This window comes from Citrus sinensis, chromosome 7, assembly GCF_022201045.2.
Source record: "Citrus sinensis cultivar Valencia sweet orange chromosome 7, DVS_A1.0, whole genome shotgun sequence".
Classification (NCBI taxonomy): Eukaryota; Viridiplantae; Streptophyta; class Magnoliopsida; order Sapindales; family Rutaceae; genus Citrus; species Citrus sinensis.
Window position 1 is genome coordinate 872099 of NC_068562.1, and position 23712 is coordinate 895810.

General features: G+C 37.1%; 5 protein-coding genes and 1 pseudogene across 10 annotated transcripts; 2 read left to right on the forward strand and 4 right to left on the reverse strand.

Annotated features, from left to right (window-relative positions):
• Positions 1-446: 446 nt before the first annotated feature.
• Positions 447-1873, reverse strand: LOC102607195 (ubiquitin-conjugating enzyme E2-17 kDa-like; annotated as a pseudogene).
• Positions 1874-2458: 585 nt separating this feature from the next.
• On the reverse strand, positions 2459-3237 carry LOC102631412 (adenylate isopentenyltransferase 5, chloroplastic-like). The gene has a single exon (XM_025101193.2). The coding sequence runs from the start codon at positions 3083-3085 to the stop codon at positions 2459-2461; it is 627 nt and encodes a 208-aa protein (XP_024956961.2). The 5' UTR covers positions 3086-3237.
• Positions 3238-4824: 1587 nt separating this feature from the next.
• LOC102606697 (rac-like GTP-binding protein RHO1) lies at positions 4825-8034 on the reverse strand. 2 transcript variants are annotated; one of them, XM_006466927.4, is made up of 8 exons: positions 7869-8034; positions 7387-7616; positions 6845-6932; positions 6640-6749; positions 6486-6549; positions 5368-5432; positions 5206-5271; positions 4825-5120 (listed from the first exon to the last, which is right to left on the reverse strand). In XM_006466927.4, the coding sequence occupies exons 2-8, from the start codon at positions 7483-7485 to the stop codon at positions 5019-5021; spliced, it is 594 nt and encodes a 197-aa protein (XP_006466990.1). In that variant the 5' UTR covers positions 7486-7616; positions 7869-8034; the 3' UTR covers positions 4825-5018. The 2 variants fall into 2 exon arrangements, with proteins under 2 accessions (XP_006466990.1, XP_006466991.1); XM_006466928.4 differs by having other exon boundaries at positions 7387-7619; positions 7869-8030.
• Positions 8035-9155: 1121 nt separating this feature from the next.
• On the forward strand, positions 9156-14336 carry LOC102631097 (beta-galactosidase 13-like). The gene is made up of 19 exons (XM_006467108.3): positions 9156-9473; positions 9578-9673; positions 9789-9901; positions 10017-10083; positions 10160-10252; positions 10350-10493; positions 10601-10695; positions 10940-11045; positions 11153-11237; positions 11355-11473; positions 11541-11708; positions 11797-11978; positions 12057-12166; positions 12476-12585; positions 12690-12797; positions 12878-12982; positions 13106-13251; positions 13324-13669; positions 13757-14336. Exons 1-19 carry the CDS (start codon positions 9294-9296, stop codon positions 13880-13882), a joined length of 2499 nt encoding a protein of 832 aa, XP_006467171.1. The 5' UTR covers positions 9156-9293; the 3' UTR covers positions 13883-14336.
• Positions 14337-14480: 144 nt separating this feature from the next.
• LOC102631297 (3-dehydroquinate synthase, chloroplastic) lies at positions 14481-18158 on the reverse strand. Its single transcript, XM_006466926.4, has 8 exons — positions 17632-18158; positions 16852-17002; positions 16593-16760; positions 16209-16435; positions 15819-15942; positions 15235-15297; positions 15007-15150; positions 14481-14919 (listed from the first exon to the last, which is right to left on the reverse strand). Exons 1-8 carry the CDS (start codon positions 17961-17963, stop codon positions 14788-14790), a joined length of 1341 nt encoding a protein of 446 aa, XP_006466989.1. The 5' UTR covers positions 17964-18158; the 3' UTR covers positions 14481-14787.
• Positions 18159-18561: 403 nt separating this feature from the next.
• Positions 18562-23498, forward strand: LOC102630797 (cell cycle checkpoint protein RAD17). Of its 5 annotated transcripts, none has more exons than XM_052431622.1 (12): positions 18562-18959; positions 19234-19291; positions 19495-19901; positions 20018-20065; positions 20299-20355; positions 20681-20783; positions 20961-21271; positions 21356-21698; positions 21887-22012; positions 22271-22372; positions 22460-22519; positions 23006-23498. In XM_052431622.1, exons 1-12 carry the CDS (start codon positions 18795-18797, stop codon positions 23287-23289), a joined length of 2064 nt encoding a protein of 687 aa, XP_052287582.1. In that variant the 5' UTR covers positions 18562-18794; the 3' UTR covers positions 23290-23498. The 5 variants fall into 5 exon arrangements, with proteins under 5 accessions (XP_052287582.1, XP_006466987.1, XP_006466988.1 ...); XM_006466924.4 differs by having other exon boundaries at positions 18563-18959; positions 22174-22372; positions 22460-22520; positions 23008-23498; XM_006466925.4 differs by having other exon boundaries at positions 18563-18950; positions 22174-22372; positions 22460-22520; positions 23008-23498.
• The last annotated feature ends 214 nt before the right edge of the window (positions 23499-23712 follow it).

Genomic DNA, 23712 nt, shown 5'->3' on the forward strand with positions numbered 1-23712 from the left:
GCATTTTCGCCGAGGAATCAATCAATTGTGGTCAAGAGTGCATGTTTTCTTTGTATGTTAATATATTCAGCACGTCGGTTGGGGTAGAGAATTTTCAATCAATTGACCTCGGGAAAATGTTTTTCACTAATTTTGCTTTTACTGTTCCCTAATGACTGTCTAAAGAGAAGGGAGAGAAGGGCCGTTGAAGAGAAACCAAACTCAAAATTGTTTAAAGCTAAGCGGACTCGCTTGATTCATATACAAATTCTGGCTGCTGCATGAGTTGCAGCATCTCAACATTCTAAACACATTTTTTGACAGTCCATGAAGAAATAGTAGCAATCATTTATATTGATCGTCTCAAACAGTAACAATCATTTACACGCACTAATTATTCCAAGTTTTTTTTTTCGCCCGGGGTGGCCGGGGGGAGGGAGGGGGGGGGGGGGGGGGGGGGCGGAACATGTTGGTGGTCAGGGGATAGGCAAGATAAGCTTAATTTGCTTATGGAGAGTTTTTCGGGGTACTAGCCCATGGCATATTTCTGAGTCCAGTTTCGTGCAAGATTCTCATACTTGAGCTTATCAGTCTTGTACAAATGAGCAATCTCTGGAACAAGCGGATCATCATCATCTGGGTTAGGATCGGTTAGCAGGGAACATATTGAAAGCAAAACCTGCATTCATTACATATTAATTAATTATCATTGATAACATCATGGTGTTCTATTGATTATGATTTTTTTTTTTTAAAAAATGAGATACCACCTTTGATATGGTGAGTGCAGGGCTCCATTGATCCTTGAGAATATCTAAACAGATACTCCCATTGTTATTTATATTTGGATGGAAAACTTTGGTCTTAAAAGCAACCTGCAATTTGAGACAATCACAATACAAATTCATATATAACATCAAGAACCCAGATGATCGATATCAACTTATCAAGTTTCAATATTACCTTTGCATACTATACGTATATATATTACCTTTGGAGGTTTAAAAGGGTAATCAGGAGGGAAATTGATGGCAACATGAAAAATACCACCAGCATATGGACTGTCGGTTGGACCAATGATGGTTGCTTGCCAGCGGAACAAATCTTCTGCTATAGGACCTAAACTTCGTCGAAACAAAAATTATATGTTACAGAGAAATAATTGAAGTAATTATAAAAACGATTTGCTGCAGTTTATGTCGGGTAAAAGCTCGTTTAGTCAATATATTTTGAACTTAGTATCCGTTTAGTCCCTATGTTTTTAAAAATACCTCAAACCATCCCTACCATTAAATTATTGACACTTTTGCCATTATCTTTTGTTCCTTTTAACTTATTTTTATAATATTGCCCTATTATAATAATTTTTTTAGACATTATTAAAAAGAAAAAAAAAATTACCAGTTTAACACCAAAAAATAAAATAAAATAAAATATATATACTAATTTTTGTGGAACACACTCTTGAGTTAAAATATTAATTTTTCTAAAAAAATTGATAATGTAATTTTTTACGATATTAATTTTTTAGACATACGTGAGCTTCCACAAAAATTAATATATACCTTTTTTGTTTTTATTTTATTTTTGAGTTTAATTTGATAACTTAATTTTTTATTAATATCCAAAAAAGAAACATTATTGTAAAAGTGTAATATTATAAAAGCAAGTTAAAAATAATAAAAAATAATGACATGAGTGTCAATATTTAATAGCAGGGACGTTTTGAGATGTTTTAAAAAATACATAGACTAAATGGACACTAACCTCATAATATAAGAACTAAACAAGCTTTTACCCGTTTATGTTCATCATATATACCTGCGCTGCATGAACTTGGAGGGTCGCTCTGCAAATCCCTAAGCTCCTTGATAATTCATTTTGACGCCATTAGGCGAATTTATGAAGAAAAATGCCTTTCCCCTCCCACCCCCCCCCCCCCCCCCCCCCCCCCCCCCCCCCCCCCAACCAAAAGAAGTGTGAAATATTTTCGTCTTCTAGTTAGAGAGGATTGAATATAGCCCTGGATATACTTGGTAAAGGGGGATTTCATGGTTTATAAAGCGAGTGAGCGAGATATTGGCGTGGTCCAATCAAAGGTTCTTTAAGGATTATATTGCAAGTGGATACATACAACCCTACTTGATGGTATAAATTCTTTGATAGCAAAATATGAAAAGGCTCCACAATTTCCTGTTTAAATTTAGTTTCTCCTTTTAACCTTCTTTTTTCTAATTTGGAAGATGATCTATTTTGCAATTCCAGTACTCCATCAAAGAAAATTGTCACTGGTTAAGAACATGCAGGTTTTGTAACTATGTGTTATGCAATGCTGTCTTGTAATTGAATCAATTAGCAATGGGAACCGTTGTTGGCGGTCTTTGTAAATATGTATTATGCAACTGATAAGACATCAACAGCGCTACTTACGCGGTAATGGACTCCGGATTCATTTTACTTCACATTACGTAATGATGGGTCAAGAATGACCCTTCTTGAGTAGTAGGTCCTTATTATTATTAGTAGTCTCATTTTTCATGTTACTTTCAAATTGTAAATATTCATGCAGCTCCGGAGCCCCGATGGACCGCCGGATGCCCCGGTTGTAATCGGCGTTAGGGTCGAACATGTCCCTGACCTCGTCGACGAGGCCAGCTTCGACCATTTTATCGACCCGAATACCGACGTATTTGTATAAAACAAGCGGATCAACATCCATCCAAAGGAAGCAACAGTCATAATTAGCCCTAAAGTTAATTATGGAATCTTCAACAAGTGCTTCAATATAAGTATTCGAGCCACCAACAATGATGTGCAGATGGCCATTTTCTATAATTTTGTCGATGGCCCTCAGGGCATGTTCACAGAATTCTTCCTCCGGATAGTCCGCTTCTGGGTCTACAAACCCTAACAAGTGGTGGGGAACGCCTTGGCGCTCAGACGCAGTGACCTTGTTGGTGGCAATGTCCAGACCTTTGTACACTTGAATCTTGTTCGAGTTAATTGCTTCGCCCGAAAAATGAATCGCAAGGTCGATTGACAGTTTGGTCTTGCCGGTGGCTGTTGCTCCCATTACGAACACAACTTTCTTCTTGTTGAAATTCATGGTGATCACTCGAGTGTACACTGCCACCAAAAGAACAAGAAAATTACATAATTAAAAATTAGATGTGGCATTCTGTTTTTGGAATGTCATTACCAGGGTGGTTTCTTTATAAAGAGCATTATTATGACAAGCATAGATCATGGGCTTCCTCAAAGAAACATGAGAAAAGAAAGAAAACACTCGCATGCAGAAGCAACACTGATAGAAATTAAATACATGCAAAAATTATATAGAAAATATAAAGTGCAGCATTTTTTCAAAATCGAAGTAAAAAGTAAAAGTTTTATAATTAAAAAAATAAGAATAAAAGCCAAAAAAGAACATTAGTTCTTGGTGGCTAACCTAGATTTTTGCTGATAAAGTTGCTTTTTCCACGATGGTCGACCTGAGGTATCCAAAATCCAGCGGCACGTGAAAATCCCGCAAATATCAAACAATCTGACGGGTGCACTACAATCAGCCACCGTTCCATATCACGATAATATTCGTGCCTAGCCAAAATTGTCAAACATCCATACCAAATCACCGCTGTTGATAACATAGATTTATCAAAAACCAGCTGCTGCCGGCCAGCTTTGCAAAAAATAAATGCCAAGAACAGAAAACTCTTTATGTCGCGGTTCATTTGCGTACACAATGATGGCTCCAGAATGCTATTCAGCTGTAAGCAGTTCTGATATATAACGTTATGCTCATTTCCCATGTCTCAGTCGAATTTCATATCATATCCATTTCTTTTACGCTGATAACAAGAATGAAAAAGAAAGATCATGAAGATGAATGGACTTTAAATGAGATAAGGAAGAACAGCATGCAGGAGGCCAAACCCACAACCGGTGATGGCTTGGAGTGGGGTGTTTTATTCGCAATTGGCCCGGGACTCACGGTGGAGACAGTCATTTTTCTCAGCGTCCGCATTGATTCCGCCTGTTGAATCTGCTTTCTGCAATTATTCAAAAATAAAAATAAAATAGAAGTGGCCCCTCCATGGAATGTATCGAAGTTTAATCGAGTGTTTGACAAAAAATCCAAGCCTGCTTGACCCAATGTCCCAGTCGGGGAGCCTGGGAATTTGGAAAGCTTGTCGTAGGCCAATATTATATTCTGAAATGAGACGGAGACTTGTCTACAATTAAATAAAAATGTATTTGCCATTCTCGACAGTTCCTTATTGATAGAATTATCCTCATGGGCTGCTTGTCAGACTGGTAGCATAAGCTAATATGATAATGACATTTCCATTATCGTGTTCTTCTAAAATCAACTCGAAATAACAACTAAAGTTCAACAAGCTAAAATATTTTTACCTTTGTAATGAACTTTTGTAAAATCAAACTGACTAATCAAATTCCGAAGAATCGAGCTTTTAGACCGCACGGGGTAAGTTGAGACATTTCAAAATCAACGGGACACTTAATTTAATAATAATAAGTTCAAAACTTAGATGGAGCATTTCGATTGGGGTCACATTGTTAATTACATAATTAGGATTTTCATTGAACTCTCACGGTTGACAAGCATCTTAATTAAAGACTTGATTATGTATTTTTTTATTTTTTATTTTCGTGTTTTCTCTTTCACCTTTTACGCAGAAGACGCGGCCAAGCCTTTAAAACAATACTAAGTTATATTTGGTACGTCCATGCAAGGAAACGTTGTTGGTCTTCTTAGTGGGAACTGGGAAATTCCAATCTTTTTAATACATAATGCATATTGAATCCGGGAGTCAACAAAAGGTGTGCAACAATGTAATGCATTTCAACAATTAGAGCCGATCACAACAATTCCAACAAAACAATACAAAACCACCTGATGATTCACAGAGAGATCCTCACAGTTTGTCAATTGAGATTTCTTCAAGAGCATAGGAAGAAAGATGAGGGAGAATTTGAGAAAGGACAGAGGGTCATAATCTCTTTACACCTAATTTCAATCACAATATAGAGCAGGCCTTTTGTGCTTTATTCTTTTTCTTCTTCGTCTTTGGTGGTTGGAGGACAACTCTGATGGCTGCATCAAATACTGCCTTCACATTCTGCAGCAACCAAAAACATTGAACCCTTAAATTAGAAATCTATAACATACATGAAGCATGAAAATGTTCAACATACAAATGTTACCTGCTGTGTTTTTGAACTGCATTCAATGTAAGCAGGTGCACCAATCAGCTTCCTCAGCTCCTCCCCCTATTACAAGTTATAATCAGTACATTGAAACTAACAATTTTTGTGCACTTTCTCAAAGGGGAAAAATGAAAATAATGTGAAGCTGAAAATCTTTACCTGAGCTGTACTAATGGGCACGGCACCTGGATGATCAATGAAGAACTGCTTATCATCCCGAAGATCTGGTTAATTCCACATCATAAAACAATTAGGATTACTTAAAATCATTTGGTACATACCCTTACAAGGTCCACATACAAAATGAGGTCAGTCCCAATAACTAAGATGAAAAGGAAAAAGGATAACCAGCCACGGTATTGGCTTCAGGCTCTTCAACAAAACATATGTTGGCACATGCAGGGTAAAAGGAAATAACTAAAAGTTAATTTATGTTTTGGTCGCGGGGGAGGGGGGGGGGGGGGGGGGGGGGGGAAGGGGGGAGATAAACTCTATAGCATCAATTTTGACGCAATGGAAAACAGGCAATCTCTAACGATGTCGAGGCCAATAAAAGAACTTCTAAGGGAAAAAAAAAAGTTAATGAGCTAGCTAGGATATACCTCCTCTACCAATAATTCTCTATACCCCTCTCATATAGACACACTCATTTGATTACTGATATTTGAAGGCATAATTTTAGAGAAGGAGATTACATAGACATTTGAAAGATTTGTCACGAAAGAAAATGTGACAAAATAAGCGTCAATATCTGTTAAAAATTGTGTACAATGGGTAGGTACCAATTATTTTGGCCATAATCCACACAATATAAAAATGCCTGTGGACACTGAAAAATCCAGCAAACATAGAAGGGGATAAACCCGACAATATGTTCCTTGGCAAACATGCATAATATGCATTTTGCCCATAATTAAAACCAAAAGCAATTACCATAAAAATCTGTATCAATTCGCTCACATAGAAAAAGACAAAATATACGCAGACTGCGTGATAATGAAACTTCAAGAACAACATCAAGCATAGATTAGAAACAATTGATGTACAACTAGCCATCAAAGCTTCAGAGGATGCTAAGGTAATTTAACTTAAATAAGATCCTCATAAATTCAAATTGTATAACAGAAACGGTGGACTAGAACAACGAAAAAAGCCAAGATCATGTTACAAAAGTATAAAAAAAATTGGTTATTCGGATTCTTTAAGAAAATGCTCCATGTACAGAGGCTAACAGATAGAAAATCAGTAGTGACAATTTGAATATAAGAAAACCTCACCAAGCTTTGTTCCAACAAGGATTATTGGCACACCAGGTGCATAATGTTTCAACTCTGGAATCCACTGGAGACAAAGCCAAAAAGAAATTCATCAAAATGTCATCCATGGATTGTATCTCTGTTGGAGTAAGAAAACAACATAGAATTTACTCACCTTCTTGGATACATTTTCATAACTTGCTTTGCTAATAAGAGAGAATGCAAGAATGAAAACATCTGCACCACGGTAACTTAAAGGTCTTAATCTGTTATAATCCTCTTGTCCTGTTCATAAAGGTGGGGAAAAAAGGGGATTTAGTCCCAGAAACAGAACTCTAAACAACATTTGCAAATGGAAAAGGGGGTAGATTTAATGTTACCAGCAGTATCCCATAATCCAAGATTAACAGTGCTGCCATTGACAACCACATTTGCACTGAAATTATCAAACACAGTTGGCACATAATCCTGTTTCCCACCAAAACAAAAAATTAACCACATTATGCAACACATATTTCCAAAAATCCTATTCCAAAACAATATTACAGCATGAGAAAGCACAATATCCTAGCATTTGTTTCTCATTGCCGTGAATCTTCACAACTCATCATCATTCATTCCTAATCTACCAACTGCATTAGATACCACAACATTGGAGACAAATTCTAAACCAGATATCAAAAATAACATCAAAGCAACCATCTTTCATTAAAAAATCCACACATATTCCCCAAATCCTTCACAAAATGACCCAAAAAGATGAAACTTTACAAAGTATGCCTGATTTAGATAAAGCCCTCTGTTGCCAAATTTCAAAAAGTTTCCATCTTTGACATTCTTCCGAAACGCCAACAGTAAAATACACAGTTAACCAGAAAAGAAAATAATTTTCCTTTTTTGAAAATAAAGGGAGAAATTTTACCGTAGGGAAAGTGTTGCTGGTGTAAGAAATCAGCAAACAAGTTTTACCCACAGCTCCATCGCCAACCGTCACGCACTTAATAAACCTTGATGCGCTCATTTTTATTTTTTTTAAGACAGTGGCTTTTTAGTTACCAAAATATAAAATCTCAGAGAAAATAACAAACAACCCTCAGATCCCAACGCCTGAGGAGAACCGCGATCGCAAGCGTAACTTCAATTAGCCATCATCTGCTCAGTAAAAAACAAAACAAAGGGAAATTTTCAACGAAACCCCAGAAAATTTCGCCAAAAAGAAAAAATTTCAAGAAAATACAAGGAGAGCTGGAGCGACGAAATGACGTCGGGGGGGGGGGGGGGGGGGAGGACCAGCAGAGTGCGACAATCGATCAAAAAGGAAAAAAGAAAAAAGAAGGGAAAGTAAAATTTTTGGAAATGAAGAGGGAGGAGGTGAAGATTGAGAGAAAATGGTAGAAAAGGAACCTTGTTTCGGCCGGGAAATTATGCCGTTGAAGCGTTCGTTGAGCGAACCAATCTTCGCCAACAAACTCGTTTCCTTTCTTTTACTCTGCCTTTTATTGTTTTTTTCCCTTCTTTAAACGACCTTTCCGGAGATTGGGCCACGTCTTACTCCCGATCCGATTCAATTCGGGTTTGCTTTTTCTTTCACTTTTCTTCTGTTTTAGTAAACAGTCATTGTCTGTATTACATAATAATGTCCCTACAATTTATTTTTTTAAATAACAAAATACTCCTAAGTTTTTCTTTTGTTTAATTTTTTTTTTTAAATGTTTGCTTGCGCTTACTGGGTTAGGAACGAACTCGAAATCAACATTAAATTTGTGGACATATTTACTATTGTTGTAAATTATGGGGACCATTAGGTAATTATCCATTTAAATAAGAGGGGAGGAAATAATCATGGGATGTTTATACTTTGTTGAAAGGTTGGTTAGATTAAATCATATGATGGGTTAAGGCGACCCACTAACGCAGTAGTGGATTTTGATAATTGTGCGGTCATGTCACGGAGTTAATGAAGCAATTTTGTTAATTAATGCATTTTCAATGAGTTCACAGTCCAATCCAATATATTTTTGGGTTATAAAACATCTACGTAGTTGTATTAATTTATTTATATTATGATAAGCTTTTATAATTGCCTTAACTATGGTAATGATACGTATAAATAATACACACAGATCAACAGATAACGGATTATACAAAAGATAGCCCCCCGTTAATTAAACTTTTTCGCCAAACAGACGTTTTTCTTTGTATGATCAACGTAGTTTGTTTGTTTGAGATTAGGCCAACAATTGTCAACCAAATAGCTTGGTCTCTTTCATGATCATGAATAACACCAACTAGAATTCGTGCATTGTTTTATGAGCAAAACAAATCTTATACAAGATTCATACAAATAGCTTACGAGAGACTGTATTATTAATTTTTTTTATATCTGATTTACGTTATTAATTTTGTATCCGTAAATAAAGGAAATTCTGATGCCACGTGTTAATACAATACAAATACAAATCGTTACCCGCCAACATCGAGTTTCTGTTAGATGATTGGACTTGGTCAGCATCCAAATGAAGCACCTTGAACGAGCAGTGCTGACATGAAAGAAGAAACCTGAACCAAACGATGAAATCAATTTAAAAGCAAATATTTTATTGCACTCAACGCAAACAATTTCTCCGAAATATACTCTCAAGCTGAAAAGATTTTCACTCCACTGTCTCTGACACTGTCACTATGATTCAGCACATCGTAGCTCCATGAATGCTGCAAACCAACTTCATTGATTCGGATTCTGACTGAAACCCACATCCCCAGTTTTGATTAAACACCACAGTCTGGTCTGCTCCTGTTAAGTAGTAGTAACACACTGACAGTACCACTATGTCAGTACCAAGTCGAGTACTGCTGGCGGCACTTGTTTGCTTGTTGACGATTTCAACGGTTGTTCAAGGAGAGAAGTTTAAAAGGAGCGTGACATACGACGGTCGATCTTTGATCATCAATGGTAAAAGAGAGCTTTTCTTCTCAGGTTCAATCCATTACCCCAGGATGCCACCTGAGGTACTTAATTCTTATTTCAGAATCGTGGATATAATATGTTTTATTTTATGTGTGTGTTTTGGTTATGCTAATGTGGTTGCTTGCTTGATTAATTTTGTACTTAGATGTGGTGGGACATACTGAAAAAGGCTAAAGCTGGAGGATTGAATGTGATTCAGACTTATGTTTTCTGGAACATTCATGAACCAGAGAAGGGCCAGGTAACATGTCAGTGATATTTTCTGAATTGGGAAGCTAATAATAAGCGTCTTTGCAACTGGTACTGTTTGTTATAAGCCACTGTGTTTTTACATTTTCTTTTTCCGGCTTTTGCAGTTCAATTTTGAAGGAAACTATAATTTGACCAAATTTATCAAGATGATTGGTGATCTGGGTATGTACGCAACACTTAGGGTCGGGCCATTCATTGAGGCGGAATGGAACTATGGGTATGGCCCCGGCTAAAGTTTTCTAAATTCTAATTAACAATCCAATTTTGCAATGATTTTCCTACAATGAGCACGCATGTACTCAGTCTGCTTGATCAAATGTAAATCTTTGCAGTGGATTTCCATTTTGGTTGAGAGAAGTTCCAAATATTACGTTTCGATCTGATAATCCACCGTTCAAGGTAATCATCAAGCTAGTTGCATAGTTTGATTTAGATTGAACGGATGGCTCCATAATTGGATGTTTTTCTTATGCAGTACCACATGAAAGAGTTCACGAAAATGATTATAGACATGATGAAGGATGCCCAGCTATATGCATCTCAAGGAGGTCCAATCATTTTATCACAGGTTACGTTCCACTAAAATGGAAACGAAAAAAACTATGCACGAAGATTATTGATACCTTGAACCTATGATATAATAGTTTCTTCATTTCTTTTTGCAGGTTGAAAATGAATACAACACTATTCAACTTGCATTCAGGGAACTAGGAACTCGGTATGTCCATTGGGCAGGAACTATGGCTGTGAGACTAAACACTGGAGTTCCCTGGGTGATGTGCAAGCAAAAGGATGCCCCAGGTCCAGTGGTAAGCCTCTATTCTTAAGTCCAGATGACTTAGTACTCATTATCCCTCTAAGCACTCAAGTTTACTGGAAAATTTGACGGGCAAAATATATAATGGTTTAAGTGCAGATCAACACATGCAATGGGAGAAATTGTGGAGATACTTTCACCGGTCCAAATAAACCAAGCAAGCCTGTGTTATGGACGGAGAATTGGACTGCTCGGTAAGTAACTAGCTACATTCCTTGAAAAAGCATCCATATGCTAATTGAGTGTCGTTTCTTGTTCATTCTTCATCCTGTTCGATTGTACCCCCTCACAAAACAATATGAAAGGAAAAATGTAGCAGAAAGTGTTGGAACTCAATTTTCTTGCAATGGACAAATTTTCACGAGTCAGCTGGTGTTTTATTTCCTTCGAGTTGCCCAGAAAGATCCTTTATTCAAAGGGGATTGATTGGTATTACAGGTACAGAGTATTTGGCGATCCACCATCTCGAAGGTCGGCTCAAAATCTTGCGTTCTCAGTTGCTCGTTTCTTCTCGAAGAATGGTACTCTTGCAAACTATTATATGGTATTCAACTTCAAGACCATTTCAACAAGTGTCATATTTTAAGAGTAGTCAATCAAGTCAAAATGTTTCTACTCTTCCTACAATTCTTCTTATATTTTTCTTGACAGTATTATGGTGGAACAAATTACGGAAGATCGGGTTCATCTTTTGTAACCACCCGATACTATGATGAAGCGCCCATTGATGAATATGGTTAGGCCTATTGAATTTGTGATCACCAATTCGGAAGTTCAATTTACTTCATTCACTTTTAAGTGCATTCACACAAATTTTTGCTGATCGCTAGAGATTTTTATATTGTGAGTCCAGGCATGCTGAGGGAACCAAAATGGGGTCACCTGCGAGACTTGCATTCTGCTTTGAGGTTGTGTAAGAAAGCTCTGCTTTCGGGGAAACCTTCTGTTGAGAATTTTGGCCCGAACCTAGAGGTATTCCTCCCCAGAGAGAAAATTAAAGTTGTGTTTCTAAGATGAACTAAGCGATTACTTCTTGCAGGCTCATATTTATGAACAGCCTAAAACTAAAGCTTGTGTTGCATTCTTGAGCAACAACGACTCTAGGACACCCGCAACATTAACTTTCAGGGGCTCCAAATATTACCTTCCCCAGTATTCTATAAGCATCCTCCCTGATTGCAAAACTGTTGTCTACAATACTCGAATGGTAACACTCCATCATTTTCAAGTACAACGTTGGAAATTTAATTTTCCAAGTCCTCTAAGATAAAACCTTTTTTTATGGTATAAAATAGATTGTTGCACAACATAGCTCAAGACACTACCAGAAATCAAAAGCAGCCAACAAAGCTCTTCGGTGGGAAATGTTCATAGAAGATATTCCCACTCTTAATGAGAATTTGATCAAATCAGCATCCCCGCTGGAACAGTGGAGTGTGACAAAGGACACTACAGACTATTTGTGGCACACTACTAGGTATGCAAATTTTAACTGACATTTCGGGAGATATGATTTCATTTGTTCTCACAACTGTAATTGACATTTTGTTCTCAGCATTTCATTGGATGGCTTTCACTTACCTTTGCGGGAAAAGGTTCTCCCAGTCCTTCGAATTGCAAGTCTTGGCCATATGATGCATGGATTCGTAAATGGACACTATATTGGTATTCTTTTCTATGAACTCTTGCATTGTCTAATGAGTTTCAGGATTTGTAGTAGAAATATAAATTTCACAAGAGAAGAACCCAAAAAAGTTGCTTTTGCATTTTGTCGGGTAATAAGGATCAATAGATTCTGATTCTTGTAATACAAATTCCAAAGAATTGTTTAGTTGTATCTCGATTTTTTCAAGGGGATTTATTTGTTTAAACTTGTCATAAAGAACATTGTATAAGTAGTCTGAGTAGACGCTGCAACTGATACGGCCCCCAATAGTTTTGTTCATTATCTACTCACCAAGCTCTGGTTGACAGGATCTGGACACGGAACCAACAAAGAGAATAGCTTTGTCTTTCAGAAACCAATAATCTTGAAGCCTGGAATTAACCACATATCACTTCTGGGTGTCACAATTGGTCTTCCGGTAATAATTGTAATTTTCAGCGTCCGCCTTTCAGTTCTTGATTTTCATTTTTATCCCTAATGAAATAAGTGGGAACTGGTAATAATCTTCTTTGCAATCATTAGGATAGCGGGGTCTACTTAGAGCGTAGGTATGCTGGAACTCGAACTGTAGCAATCCAAGGTCTTAATACTGGAACCCTTGATGTTACCTACAGTGAATGGGGTCAAAAGGTAACCAGCTGTAATTCATTTTTCAAACAAGGCTTTATTTTGAAACAAGGATTAAATTATCAGCTTTGTGCCGACTACAGGTAGGCTTGGATGGCGAAAAATTTCAGGTTTACACACAGGAAGGTTCTGATAGGGTAAAATGGAATAAAACTAAGGGATTAGGAGGACCCCTTACATGGTACAAGGTACTGCCTTAAGCAACCTCTTCGAAGCAATTAAATGCAAATATAAAACTAAACTCGGAATGGAAAAAAGTGTAAGTGAATGTAATCTGGATTCCCTAAAACTCATTTTATTTTCCATTTCAGACCTATTTTGATGCCCCTGAAGGAAATGATCCTCTTGCAATTGAGGTAGCTACCATGTCTAAAGGTATGGTATGGGTCAATGGGAAAAGCATTGGTCGCTATTGGGTATCTTTCCTCTCTCCTACAGGAAAGCCTTCGCAGTCTGTGTAAGCATTACATCATATTTGGATCAATTTTGTATATAAAGAAAAATGGTCTCACACTCTTGTAAATTTCAGGTACCATATTCCAAGAGCTTTCTTGAAGCCAAAAGATAATCTCCTGGCTATCTTTGAGGAAATAGGAGGAAACATAGATGGTGTTCAAATCGTAACTGTCAACAGGAATACAATCTGCAGCTACATAAAAGAAAGTGATCCAACACGTGTCAATAATCGGAAAAGAGAAGACATTGTTATACAAAAAGTTTTTGATGATGCCAGAAGATCAGCTACCTTGATGTGTCCTGACAACAGAAAGATTCTCCGTGTTGAGTTTGCAAGCTATGGTAATCCATTTGGTGCTTGTGGTAATTACATTCTTGGAAACTGCAGCGCACCATCTAGCAAGAGAATTATCGAACAGGTTTACCATCTCTCTAGTCTGTGCACATAGACACTTTCATTTTACTGCTTTTGTGCTAATTGGTTTTTCTCATTATCGAGCATGCAGTACTGCTTGGGAAAAAACAGATGTGCAATACCATTTGACCAGAATATTTTCGACAGGGAGAGAAAGCTTTGTCCGAATGTTCCTAAAAATCTGGCTATCCAGGTACAATGTGGTGAGAATAAATAGAGTCCCCAGTAAGAACCCTTAGGAGTTTCGGACAGGACTGTAGAAGTGAGATTTTGTGGCGACCTGTAGGTTTTAAACTTACCCAATAAAACCAACCTTCCTTCAGGTCATCTGCATGTGCCAAGTCATACTGGGTATCCAAAAGCTTCATTTACCAATCTGGTTTCCTTCTAGTGGCTTAAAAAGAGATGTTATTGGTTTGTACAGTTGAATTGCAAACAGCATGTTAGGTTCTTGTTTTTCACAATTTAGTTTATTTCAAACTATTTAGAACATTAAACTAAAGAAACAAGCAAGCAAATCTAATCACATTTTTTAATATGGTCGAAACTTTAACGAGAAAGGTACCTAACTATTTGCTCCAGACACAATTCATGGACCCAATGATCTAAGCAGAGTTTTGGCTATTGATCTGATTGGGGCTCAGTTACTTAGCATTTAGTCCGTCTCCGGAAGTGTCTCAAATTTCGTTAATTCGATTACTCGTCCGTTAAGCCGAAAGATAAATACTGCTGCATTGTTTCAGCAACTGAATTGGAAAATGATGTTAGAAACTGTATAGACTGGCTCATTGAAGCACCAGATTTTACCATGAAACTATGAAAACACAAACCTAAGGCCTTTCTATTAGAATTGAAGCCACAGTACAATGGAATAAACGATGAAGCTGAATCGGGAAAAGGAAAAAAGAGAGGTTTTTAATAACCGTGTGCCATAATTTCTAAAATCAACCCATATAAATTACAGCTTGGTATCTACTTTTCACCATAAAACTTATGAACTCAGATTGCGAAGACATTGTAGCACTGTCAAGGATAGTGGGCTGAACATCAAAATACATTGCACAATGACCTAGTACAAATTGGGGAGTAGCTGTAAACAAGAGCTCAAACACAGATCTGAAATCAGGACTTGCAAAATGCATAGAGTGTATCGTCCAGGGCCTTCCTATCATAATCGCCTGTAAAGACACAATTGCCTAACGGACCTTTCAAAAGGATAAGCCTTAATAGTCCATCAGCTACCTTCTTATCCACCTGCAATATCAAAAGGGTACAAATATGTTAAACAATGAGACAAAAGAGTTTGTGCTTTAAAGAATGATGACAAATTAAATGTCTTACGGCCATGATAGACTTGAACATTTCTACAGTCATGGTGTCTGGTGGTGCAGTAGGTAACTTAGCCTGTTGTAGGATGTTATGCACACGTTTAACGATAGAATCATCAATCCAACCAAGCCGGTAAGACATGTCAACGGCCATGACCTAAGAAGCAACATACAGTTAAGTAACAGCATAAAACGGGGAACAGCTATAACATGATGAAACCCAAATGAAGAATATGCTAACCATGCCAGCTGCAACAGCTTCTCCATGAAGCCACTGCCCATATCCAAACCCAGTTTCAATGGCCTGGTAAGACAAGCCACATGATCAGAAGAAGTTGATCAAGAATCTTTTAGCTAGAAAAGAATACCACAAAGTCAAAGGCCATTCTTGTTTTTAATCAAGTAGAAAGAGATAGAAAATTTCATGTATTATAGTTCGAGTATATGCTGACAAGCTAGCTTTGATATCATAGTAACATATACATGCATTAGTACTAGCCTACACAAGATGGCAATTTAATACAATAGGTTGGTCTTGCAAGCTAAAAGATTATTTAATTAATAGACCAAATAAATATGATCCAAGTTATATAATCTAATATAAAACTTGCACGACCAACTGTCATGTAACTTGTATAGGGTTGGGCAGTCTCTTTTCGATTAGATCAGACTTTGGGGATTGATACTGTTTTATATAGCTTCAACTGATTTTGGGTGGATGCCTGGTCCACTACTAAAGTGTAATACGTCAACTATGTATTAATATAAATCCTCATAGTTTTCTAAAACACCACCCCCCCCCCCACAAAAAAAAAAGAGACTTACATGACCAAATGTATGACCCAAGTTTAGTGTTGCTCTTAGTCCACTCTCCTTCTCATCCAAGGACACAACCTCAGCCTTATTTTCACAAGATCGCTTTATAGCATAAGCAAATGCACTTGGATCCCTGCAATGGGCCAGTCCCAAAATATTCAATAATCGATAAAACCATTCAAAAAATAAGAAGGCCCAGTCGATTGGAAGAGATTAGGAAGGGGTTATGCAATACCATATTCCTAAAGCGTGGAAAATAAGAATCTTTAATTTGAAATAAATTCGAACATGTCGTCCTCTTGTTCCTCGTCTTTCAAATTTATCAGTTAAGTTAACAACCAACATGCCCATTCTTAGTGTATGAGAACGTGTTAAGAATTTTCATCGTCAAACTTATACCTTGCCATCAATTTATGCATATTTTGCTCCTGCCATTCAAAAAATTCTGCATCCCTGATGAGCCCATACTTGATAACCTCTGCAAGTCCTGATGCCAGTTCCCTGTCTGGCAATGTATTTAATGTGTCAGTGTCGACGAGAACACACTGAGGTTGGTAGAAAGCACCAATCAAATTCTTGCCAAGGCGGTGGTTTATGCCAGTTTTGCCTCCAACAGAAGAATCTACCTATTAAGAATTTTTGAAATAGAAAGATAAGAAAATGTTAGAGAAAAGGAAAGGCAAAAGAAATAGTAGAAGACAATCGAGACCATTGAGCAAAAAAGCATGATTGAAGGCAGAAAGCCGCAAAAATATAATAAAAAAGTCTTGGGTGGTAAAATACCTGTGCCATAACAGTTGTAGGAATTTGAATGAAACTAACACCTCGAAGATAAGAGGCTGCAGCATAACCACACATGTCACCAATAACACCACCTCCAAGTGCAACAAATGTACATCGCCGGTCCAGCCGAGACTCGATGGCCTTGTCAAAGACTTTCATGAGAGTATCCTATAGGTACAAAGTATTTTGGTTAGTTCATGGCGACTAGCAAAGTAATGCAACAATGAAATGATAACCAAAACCTTAAAAGAGAACCTACCATGTTCTTGTAATTCTCACCATCTGGCAGAATCACATTCTCAACTGAAACATTTGGATTCCCTCTTGTCAAAGCATCAGTAACTTTATCCAGGTACAATGGTGCAACTGTGTTGTTAGTAACCACAAGAACTTTCTTTCCTTGAACATGCCTATAATACAAACAGTTATTTGACATAAGCAAGAGAGTATCAGAATTCCCAAAAACCTATCTTTATATAATAGTGCTTTCGGTGTCATAAAAAAATCTAATTCTTTTTGTTTTTGTGATTTTGACTGGAAGGACAAAAAATATTCTGTAAATCAGTTACTACTTTGAGTTCTTTCTTTGAAGAACTACTTACTATCTGTTTCTTTTACAAAGCAGTTTGGCCAAAATGATATACCAGCCAAAACGTTTTTTTTTTTTTTAATATTTATTCTAGTTAGCTGACAAAATCAATTTTGAAGTTGAGGAAGACTTGATCTATGCTTTTGTAAAAGCAATGTCTGAATTGGAAATGATCTTCAAATGTAGATGGAAGAGACACATTGCTCAAAAAAAAAAAAATCTATTACACAGCACTTACAAGTGCGCCATTAATTTCATGTTAAATTACCAGATATAGTCAAGCAAGAAAACCATAAAATTTAGACTTTTATAGCATATCTAATGTGTAATCTAGCTTGTTGTAGTTAAATTCCTACCTCGTATCAAAAGTCAAATCAAAATTTCAAAAACTTCAACGAACCTAAATCGAAATGGACAAACTTTAGACAGTGAAATGTTTAAAAACAATACTTTTGGAGCAGGTCGGGATGATCCAGAAGTCCGGATCCGATATAAATCGGGTAGCTCCGCTGTCCCAAATCCACCTCAACAATCGTAGGAGCTTTACTAACCGTTTGATCCATCATCGGAGCCGCACTACTCGCGTAAATCCTGCGGTTCACCTTATACTCGCCCAGGACGAAACCGCCGTTCCGTTTCAACTCAATAGAAGCCGGTGCCAAGGGCGGAGACTTAAGCGCAATCGCGTTAGGGCTGCGAAACCAGGTATATAACTCGGGCTGTTTGGACGCGTGTTTGGATGACAGCGAAGGAGACAATGAGTTGGCCGTGGATAATGCCATGGAATAGGGTCGAGTCCGGGTATTGGTTCGGGGATTTTGTGTTTGGTGAGTGGATTTGAATTTAAAGTTGTGTTTGAGTTGCGGGGTTTTGTTGAGAAAGAAAGGAATGAGAATCGGAGATGTGTCGGGGTAGGTGAGGAATGGCGCGACTGGTGTGCGCCGTTAATTGACGGACTAGTGGGTTCTGCTACTGCGAGAATTTGTGAAAATAACTATTCTTCTCTTAAAGGAATAAGTATCCAATAGTAAGAATATTATTGAAAAATAATGTTTTTAATTTAATTAATATCTTTTGAATAATACTATAATCTAATTAAAACTTTATTCTTTTTTTTTTTTTAATCTCGTGTTGTAAATATGAGAATTAGGGGTTTCATTATATTTATAAAGGGGTGTAAATACCGTTGAGAGGACTAATGGGCCGAGCAGCATCACAATTCAATCATGGCACCAAAAGGTCCAGCTAAAGTTATTGGGCCTATAAGCACTTAGGGCTTAATAGTTCTTTGGATAGGATGCACGTGCCCTTCAATTCAAACACGAGGCGGAAATAAACCGTACGGTACAGATTGTTGATTCAATAAATCAATGATTTTCTTGTCGGTACATCATAACTTTAACCTTCCCCGACGCTTCTCCTATGCGCGTTCTCAAAAAATACTTAACAAAAACCCCAGCATTTTCCCGCGAAACTTTCCCTCCATAAATACCTCTTGTCCGTTTGCTAGCTCTCTGTTACTCTCCCTCCTAAACGCTCCGCTTTGAATGTCTGCTTTTTTGTTTGTCCGTACAAATTCCTAGAGTTAGGGTCTCTTTTGAATACTGGTTACGATGGGGGAGGAAAATGAGGTGATTGTAATTTCGTCCGACGATGAAGAGTTTGATCTTTCACTGAGTTTAAATCGAGGCTCGGGGAAGTCAAAAAAGACGTCGTTAGTTACTCTTACAAACCCTAGGTCCGCGAAGAAGCCTTGTCTGAGAAGTGATGTAAATGAAGTATGCTTTAACTGTTCATAGATTACTGCTTTTCCTTAACTTTATTTACTCTGGTTTTTTTTCGAAAATTAAAAATTGAACTCTAATATGTAAATGAACTGCACTTCGTGGGGATGATTGTCAAAGAAAGATTATTTGAGTGGTTGAAAGTTTCAACTTTTTAGTGACTTTGAACTAATTGCATACGAGTTCTGACCATTGCATTTGCTGCGTTTTTAGATAATTATAAGTAGCTTTGTGATGGGAGGCTGAAATTTGAGTATGTGGAATGCAGATCAGTTTGTCTTTTGAAAAGTTTGATGAAGTTCTTAATGGGTCCAAGGTATCCAATGGTATGCATTTTTTGTCTTTTCTTCTTTTACTTATTACAATTTTAGTAGAGATTTTAAGTGATAACTTTAATTTTCTAGTTGTTTGGGGTAATCATGAGTAGCATTTATAGTGATCCATATGTAATTATTGATTCAAGTTTGAATTTTGCCTCGCTATATCTCATTTATTTTCTTTTATCTTTTTTATATTTGGCATATCAAAGTTATATGGAATCAGGAAAATGATTCAGCATTGGGAAGTAGCAGCACACAGCAATTATGGACTGACAAATACAAACTTTGTTCATTGGAAGAACCTGATGTTCAGAAAAAGAATGTTGAACATTTTTTAACTCCCTCAAGATTTGAAGGTTTAGTCAATCCCAAACGTGATTTAGCATTGGGAAGTAGCAGCAGACAGCAACTGTGGACCAATAAAAACAAACCTTGTTCCTTGGAAGAACATGCTATTCAGAAAGAGAATGTTGGGCGTTTTTTAACTCCCTCAAGATTTGAAGGTTTAGTCAATCCAGACCATGATTCAGCATCAGCAAGTAGCAGCACACAGCAACTGTGGGCTGAAAAATATAAACCTCGTTCCTTGGAAGAACTTGCCGTTCAGAGAAAGAAGGTTGATTTTTTTTTAACTCCCCCAAGATTAGAAGGTTTAGTCAATTTATTTTTATATCCTTTTCAAGTTTATATTGCTTATGACTATCATCTTATCTTTCTTCCTTCTTACTGCAGGTCGAAGAAGTTAGGGCATGGTTTGAGGAAAGGTTGGGAAATTCAAAGGTAGTTTATTGTTATGAACTACTCCTTTTACATTCAAGTGCCTTATCCTCATAAATGAAAAAGAAAATAAAAGGCTCAATTATGATTACTTTGAACTTGAAGTTTGAGTGGAGGATAGAGTGTAAGAAACTAATAAGTTTACATCTTGTTGTTTCCTTTTTTTTTGAGCTTTGGACTTCATAATATTTTATTTACATTGTGAAACTTCGTGGTCTTTAATTTGTGATTTACAGGACAAATTTAGTACTAACGTTCTTGTCATCACTGGGCAAGCTGGAGTTGGAAAAACTGTATGTTATCTCTCATTTTTTGGCATTTTATTTGAAAATATCATCTATTAGGATAGAGGATTGTTCTTGATTATGTGTAAACATAAACATTGTGTTACTTAAAAATGAACCAGTAGGCCTGTGGTTGCATTGTTTCCCTTTCCTACTTTATGCATATGTGTTGTGCATAAAAGTGGGACTTGGACTTCATACCCTGCAACTTAATCCTGCTCTTTACTGATTACTAGGAAATCTAAGTGACAAAAAGAAACTTATTGAGAGATGAACAACAATTTGCATAACATTCAATAATGTTATTGAAGAAACAATGCCACTTCTCTTGTAGGCAACTGTCCGTCAGATTGCTTCTCACCTTGGAGCCAGATTATATGAATGGGACACTCCAACTCCCACAATTTGGCAAGAATATATGCATAATTGTAAAACAGGTATCTCAAGTAAATATTGTTCATGAAGAGTAAAGTTGAGTGGAATGGGTGGTCCTTTTGAGACTAGGTGTTATTTTTGTTTCTTTTTTAATTTTAATTTTAATTTATTAACATCATTAAATTAGTTAATTTCTGATGGTGTTCTATGCGGTTCTTTGTTTATTGGTCTACTGGTAGGGCTCGAGTACACATCTAAGTTGGATGAGTTTGAGAATTTTGTTGAGAGAATAAGGAGGTACGGTTCAACCTCACCGTCCATTCCTGGAGAATCAAAATCATCAGCTATACTTCTAATTGATGACCTTCCTGTGACAAATGGAAGAACTGCTTTTGAAAGACTTCGACAGTGCTTGCTACTTCTTGTGAGATCAACTCATATACCAACAGCTGTAGTGCTAACTGAATGTGGTAAAGCAGATTCAGTTGATAGCACTGCACAGAGTTTTGAAGAGCTTCAGTCAATTCTTGTGGATGCTGGTGCTCGCAAGGTTACTTCTTGAACAGGTGTATTCTTGGATATACAATTATTTTTTTAACAAATGCTCATTTAATGCTGCTTTTGGTAATTGCAGGTGGCTCTTAATCCTATCACTAATGGTTCCATTAAGAGGACTCTATCAAAAATATGCAGACAAGAGCAATATAGTCTGAGCGCAGAACAGATTGATCTGGTAGCACAAGCCAGTGGAGGGGACATCAGACACGCAATTACATCTTTGCAGTTCTCCTCTCTAAAACAAGATCCAATGCTTAATTTATCGTTATCCATCTCTAAACCCAATTTCCCAGAAGAGAAAGCAGATGGGCACGGTGGATTTTCTATCCAATTTGGCAGAGATGAGACACTTTCCCTATTTCATGCTCTGGGAAAATTTCTACACAACAAAAGAGAGACTGATAACTTAGTGAAAATGGGTATGCTGTCATTAAGCTGCTTTAAGGGGTTTAAAAAAATTTAAAAATGGGAAGGGATCTCGTAACTACAAAATTTAGTAGTATATGAAGATGGAGATCTTGTGGCTTTCTAATCTTTTGGACAGTTATGATACTGTTCCCTTATGACTGCAAGAGTTTTCACTTCTGAGCTTATGTTTGTATTGTAGACCAAGACGCATTTGTTGTGAAGGAGAAGTTCTCTAGATTACCTTTGAAAATGGATGCTCCAGAAAAGGTTCTCTCTCAAGCGCATGGGCAAGCAAGACCTGTTCTTGATTTTTTACATGAAAATTGTAAGTTCTTTTATCTGCCTATTGCTCTGGAATTATTTTAGCTTTGTTCCTTTCTTTAAGTATCACACTCAAGAGATGCATGCATGCGAGCATGTAATTTGTAAGTGCTGTTTTACCTGATGCTACTGCTTTTCCCAACTGTTCTATCATTTTTCATGTAGTTCTAGATTTTATCAGTGAGGATGCAATCGATGATGCTTGGGCTGTGGCTTCATATTTAAGTGATGCTGACTTACTTCTTGCTTCATTCCGTGGAAGGCTGGTTAGATATAATGAGGCAGACAATGTTCTACAATCTGCTGCGGCTTCAGTTGCTGCTCGTGGAGTACTATTTGGAAATTCTCATCCAGTGCCTCCTAGGTTTTTTATTTTTACACTTTAATTATTTAATTATGAGCAGTGGTATTCATATGGTGATTTATATCAGCAAATTCTTTGAACATGCAGGTGGCATGCTATCCGTAAGCCAAAGCTCTGGCGAGTGGACCAATCTTCTCTGCAAAAAAAGGTGGATTTCAAAGTTGTCCATTTGCATTCAACTTTGGTCACTGAAACTGCATTTCCATTATGTAGTAGTAAAGTGCAATTCTTAACAGGGGACTAATTTTGCTCTTGAGAGGAAATTAGGTTGTTTTATTTATAATTTTATCTACTGGCAAATCATGTTTGGCTACTGCTCTGCAAAATAAGGGGAGGGGGGAGAGAGACAGAGGGAAATGGAAATTAGATTTGTTCTCTTTGTAATGAAATAGAACAGTGACCTTTTTGGAAGTGTGTCTCCTAGAGGTCTGATGTTAACACATCTGTGAAGTACATAAATAGAGTTGCACTGGCATGCATTTGGAACTGGAGTTATGTACTTTAACAGTTTTAACTGTCAACTAGTTCCACAATCACCAACACAGTTGCTAATTTAATTTAGTAGCAGTAATGGCATCTTTTCTCACTAATTTCAATTTTTACGGACATCATTTTTCCTTTAACTTCTTTCGCAGAAGGAGTTGCTAAAGAAGAAGTTTATGGCTTGGGATGGATCAATCTCAGCTGATGTTTACAATGGGTCAAGCTCATCTGATGTGTCAGTTCTTGCGACCGAGTATGCACCTGCATTGAAATGGCTTGGGAACAGAACATCAGTTGGTCTTGAAGCTCATGAGGCGCCAATTCCTGATAATGAAACACAAGATGTTGACATTTTTGAGGGCATGAGTTTGGATGACCATGAAAGTGAGATATCTAATTATGAATCAGAGGATGACTGGATGAGTGAGATGTAGAGTGTTTGAAGAAACCCTCTGTTTCAAGATTGATAGTCTATTTGTAAATATGTGTTGATCCCGGACACTTGACCGTTTGGGAAAATGCAAAGCGATGTAAATATTTCTCTACTGGATATCTGAAGACTGAAGTATCCAGCTATATTAATCCTCAGAATTAACTGAAAGTACCGTTGAGCGAGGATGAATTATTTACATGCTGTTAATGATCTTTGTCTCTGTCTTCTGTTTTTTCAGCATCCGTCGGCTGTAGTATTTTTTCGTTCGGCATCCAGATGAGTTTCGGAGAGCTTGTTTCTTAAAGGAGACAACTTATGACCTTTTCTTCTATTTTGATCAGCCCTTTGTTTTTTTCTCAAAATTTCCTTCAAGTTTCAAAGGCACAGAAGGGAGGAAAAAAAAGGTAGATATAAGTAGGGAGAA

Coding starts and splice junctions, on each gene's coding strand:
- LOC102631412 (XM_025101193.2), bottom strand. CDS start 3,085: ATGAATTTCAACAAGAAGAAAGTTGTGTTCGTAATGGGAGCAACAGCC.
- LOC102606697 (XM_006466927.4), bottom strand. CDS start 7,485: ATGAGCGCATCAAGGTTTATTAAGTGCGTGACGGTTGGCGATGGAGCT. Junction 6,933..7,386: donor CCAGCAACACTTTCCCTACG/GTAAAATTTCTC, acceptor GGTGGGAAACAG/GATTATGTGCCAACTGTGTT. Junction 5,272..5,367: donor TGCCCATTAGTACAGCTCAG/GTAAAGATTTTC, acceptor AACTTGTAATAG/GGGGAGGAGCTGAGGAAGCT.
- LOC102631097 (XM_006467108.3), top strand. CDS start 9,294: ATGTCAGTACCAAGTCGAGTACTGCTGGCGGCACTTGTTTGCTTGTTG. Junction 12,167..12,475: donor CGTAAATGGACACTATATTG/GTATTCTTTTCT, acceptor TCTGGTTGACAG/GATCTGGACACGGAACCAAC. Junction 13,252..13,323: donor GGAAAGCCTTCGCAGTCTGT/GTAAGCATTACA, acceptor TGTAAATTTCAG/GTACCATATTCCAAGAGCTT.
- LOC102631297 (XM_006466926.4), bottom strand. CDS start 17,963: ATGGCATTATCCACGGCCAACTCATTGTCTCCTTCGCTGTCATCCAAA. Junction 16,761..16,851: donor GTGAGAATTACAAGAACATG/GTAGGTTCTCTT, acceptor TTGTACCTATAG/GATACTCTCATGAAAGTCTT. Junction 14,920..15,006: donor TGTTCAAGTCTATCATGGCC/GTAAGACATTTA, acceptor TTGATATTGCAG/GTGGATAAGAAGGTAGCTGA.
- LOC102630797 (XM_006466924.4), top strand. CDS start 18,795: ATGGGGGAGGAAAATGAGGTGATTGTAATTTCGTCCGACGATGAAGAG. Junction 19,902..20,017: donor TTGCCGTTCAGAGAAAGAAG/GTTGATTTTTTT, acceptor TTCTTACTGCAG/GTCGAAGAAGTTAGGGCATG. Junction 22,013..22,173: donor TGATTTTTTACATGAAAATT/GTAAGTTCTTTT, acceptor TTTTTCATGTAG/TTCTAGATTTTATCAGTGAG.